At 42.1% G+C, this 3,886-nt stretch overlaps 1 protein-coding gene across 4 annotated transcripts; it reads left to right on the top strand.

Moving 5' to 3' along the window:
- Positions 1–2,191: 2,191 nt before the first annotated feature.
- On the top strand, positions 2,192–3,686 carry LOC146322580 (trace amine-associated receptor 13c-like). Of its 4 annotated transcripts, XM_084724005.1 has the most exons (3): positions 2,207–2,279; positions 2,335–2,338; positions 2,867–3,686. In XM_084724005.1, the coding sequence occupies exons 1-3, from the start codon at positions 2,207–2,209 to the stop codon at positions 3,684–3,686; spliced, it is 897 nt and encodes a 298-aa protein (XP_084580131.1). The 4 variants fall into 4 exon arrangements, with proteins under 4 accessions (XP_084580132.1, XP_084580131.1, XP_084580133.1 ...); XM_084724006.1 differs by having other exon boundaries at positions 2,192–2,379; XM_084724007.1 differs by lacking the exon at positions 2,335–2,338 and having other exon boundaries at positions 2,207–2,268.
- The last annotated feature ends 200 nt before the right edge of the window (positions 3,687–3,886 follow it).

The raw sequence follows: 3,886 nt of genomic DNA, 5'->3' as shown, positions 1-3,886 counted from the left end.
GGGGTTTTGTGATGGCATTGACTTTGCCACACGTAGATCATGATTGTGATGAGAGAGGGAGCCCGCAACCTCTACCAGATGTAGTGCAACCTTGTGCAGACACACTGTTGGCCGCCAGATGCCTGTCCTGTTCATCTGAACTGCTTCATCATGGAAAAGAAGTGACAAAACATTCCAACTCTATGCAATAGTCTTTCTCTCCTGCATCAGAGAACAGGCCATGTTGTGCTGGAGCAGGTTTTGACACGATGTAGTATCTAAACTCAGGTGTCTTTGCCACAAGCTGTTTCAGCTCCCTGACAGCTGCATCATACTTTGGTAGCCAGTGCCAAACTGTGATTTTGTCAAACAGTCTCCTCAACGGACTGCATTCTTCTTGGAGCCGTGTGAGAAACTTGACCAGGTAAGTAACTGATCCCATGAGTCTCTGAACGCCCTCCATATTTGGTGGGGCTGGCATATCCAAAACAGCCCTGACTCTGGGTCAGCTTCGATACCAGCAGCTGACAGGATGTGGCATGAAAACTTCTTCTTGACACTGAGCCACATTTTGACTTGACGACTGCGGTCTAGAAGGGCTAACAGCTTGGCATAATAGTTTTTGCCTGCTTCTTCTTCACCGTCATCACAGTCCACAATACGGATGTCATCAGCAATAGGCTTCACCCCCTCAAGCCCCTCCAACAACTTATGCTGCTTCCGCTGATAGACCTCTGGGGCTGCTGTAGTGGCAGTTTGAACCACTTCAGCCTCAAGGAATCCAAAAAGTGGTTCTGTGGTTGCTAGCCTCATCTAGCCTGCAGTGTAGAAAATCAACAAAACAAAACAAAACAAAAAACTACATATCTTTATCATTGTTCAGTCCCTCAGCTGCATGGAGTTTCCCATTGCTTTTCTTGTTTTTGCTACAAACTCTAGTGATATAATTGGCTGTGCCACAGGCACTGCAGGTCTTGCCATACACTGGACAGTGCTCTTTCTCCCACCAATGTGATGTGCCACCATTCATTTTCTCTGTAGTGCTGGCTGATCTTTTGAACTTTTGCTCCCCTATGTCATTGACATTGTCCAGCTGAGCTCTCTCCTGATCCAGCAATCTTAACTGACAATCACTCAGCTCTGCAGCATGACAGGCTTCAATAGCGTTGGCAAGTGTCAAGTCCTTTTCCCTTATCAGCTGTCCATTTGTTCCCTCATTAGCAATGCTGATAAATATTTTGCCCATGGTTAATTAATCTCTTAAGGCTCCATATTCACATGTCACGGCTTTCTGTCTGAGTTGCATCACAAAACTGTCTATTGGTTCACCTTCCTCATGTTTGCAAAAGCCAAAAACATGGGGGTCATTTTTCCACTTTTAGCAGGTATAAAATATCTTTTCAGTGATTTCAGAATGACGGCATGTCTGCTTGCTCTTCAGTCAGGCTCACATAGTATTTGTAGACATGCCAACACTCTGCTGCAATAACTATCCTCAGAGTTGCCACCTGAATATCCTTGGGATTGTCCACCAGCCCTGTCGCTTGGACATAGTCTTCATATCCTGCCTGGAAAATTTCCCTATTCACACTCAAACTACCACTGAGTTTCATCTCATGGCCATGACTATTTACTGCTGCTGCTGCAGTATAGCTGATGTCAGCAAGCAAATCTTGTAAAATTTATTTGAAAGTTTAATATGCATGTAAATGCTGGTTGCTGAATCACAGGTCCACTTCTGACACCATGTTTGGGGTTCAAAGTGTTTAAGATAAGACAGACTATCTTATTAATTGGCAACAGGGTCAGATCAAGCAGACAGGAAGTCAGACAAAGAAAAAGCACAGATCTGGCCAATTTTCAAAATAAAAAACCCAGTGGAGACTTGGAAACATAATAACATACAAATATGACACTGTTTAAATACATACCCTACATACCCATGGTAGGAGCACAATAATCAAGAAAAAAAAAAAAAAACTAAATCCAGAAAATCTGACCAATCAACATAATCAGTTGGGTAAAATGCTCCGCATCTAAAACACCGCTGGTGGGGCATTCAGCCATGTGGAGGACAAATCAGAACCATAGCGTAGACATGACATGCCCACTGGAATGAAAAAAAAAAAAAAAGGAGGAGCGGGTTAAGTCAGCTTTATGACGAAGAACTTTGATCAGAGATCTGCCAGAGCTCAGCAGCCTCTCGTCTGCTTTTCTCTCTCTCACGATGGAGACCCTGGTGGGAGCTGAACTCTGCTTTCCACAGCTACTCAACTCCTCCTGCAGGAAGCCAGAGCAGCATCGTGCTGAGACCATATTCCTTTACATACTGCTGTCTTGTATCGCTTTGCTCACCATGGCTCTCAACTTGCTGGTCATCATCTCCATCTCCCATTTCAGGCAAAAAGATAGAATTATAAGCAGAACCTGAAATATTTTGCCTAACATTAAACACATACAAGAACTTTACAAGCACTGACTTTGTGGAGTGATATTATTGTTATATTAAGGCATCTTATGAAAAAAGAGTTTTGAACAGCTTACATGTAATGCATTTAGCATTAAACATACTTGCATAGTATTACTTGTAATCTTATTGCTACTAGTAATAGTACTAACTGCATCAGTGAATATACTGATGATATGAATGTTGAAATCCAAGCTGACTGCATACTCTCTAACTTTTCCTCCTGTGCAGAAACACTGATATGTACTCATGTTCATGATTGTGGACGAGTTTGTCCTTGTTATAAGAATGTCACTGCATGTTCTACACTGTATTGTATCTGAACATAATTTGGTTGGATATTCATACTGGTACAGATGGGGATATTTTTATGACTTCCACAATTACTCTCTCTTTTTCTCTCTTCTTTTTTCTCGTTAGGCAGCTCCACACCCCCACCAACCTCCTCCTGCTCTCGCTGGCTGTCTCAGACTTCCTCGTTGGCCTCCTGTTGATGCCACTTCAAATACTCCTAATAGGGGGCTGCTGGTTTTTGGGGAGCCTGATATGTGGACTATTTTACTATGCCTCTTTTATCCTTACATCTGCCTCAGTAGGAAACATGGTGCTCATATCAATTGACCGTTATGTGGCCATTTGTGAACCTATGTGTTACCCCACCAAAGTCACTCAGAAAAGAGTTAAAATCTGTGTTTGTCTGTGTTGGGCCTGTTCCGTGTTCTACAATGGTGTTATACTGATTGACTTCCTGAAACATCCAGATAGATACAATTCCTGCTATGGAGAGTGCATAGTTGTAATTGACTTCATAACAGGAGCTGTTGATGTGTTGTTGACATTTGTGGGCCCCATTGCTGCCATCATAATTCTGTACATGAGAGTATTTGTGGTGGCTGTGTCTCAGGCCCGAGCCATGAGGTCTCATGTCACATCTGTTACCTTACAAGGTTCAATCCATGTAACTGCTAAGAAGTCAGAGAGAAAAGCAGCCAGAACACTTGGTGTTGTTGTGGTTGTGTTTCTAATATGTTTTTGTCCTTATTTTTATCCCTCTCTCACAGGCCAGGACATGTCTACCAGTGTGGCATTTTCAATTTTTGGAGTCTGGCTACTTTATTGTAATTCCTGTCTAAATCCAATTGTCTACGCTTTTTTCTATCCCTGGTTTAGGAGATCTATGAAACTCATTGTTACACTTCAGATTCTGCAGCCTGACTCCTGTGATGCCAGCATACTGTAGAGATGGGGCCTTTGTGATTGTACAAATTGTCTTTTAATGTTTTTATAATATTTTTGTTTGGTGTCAATTTGCTCATTTCTACATATTCTTACTGACATGCAGTTCTTGCTATCACCTTTATATTTTTCTCAAACTATTGTAACTGTGCTGATTTCGCAGCTGTATGAATAGATGTAATTTGTGCCACTATTTATACTGTG

This window comes from Lutjanus erythropterus, chromosome 8 (genome assembly GCF_056507025.1).
Source record: "Lutjanus erythropterus isolate fLutEry1 chromosome 8, fLutEry1.hap2, whole genome shotgun sequence".
NCBI classification, from domain to species: Eukaryota; Metazoa; Chordata; class Actinopteri; order Lutjaniformes; family Lutjanidae; genus Lutjanus; species Lutjanus erythropterus.
The sequence above is the reverse complement of the archived record's forward strand: the minus strand, read 5'-3'. Positions and strand labels throughout refer to the sequence as shown.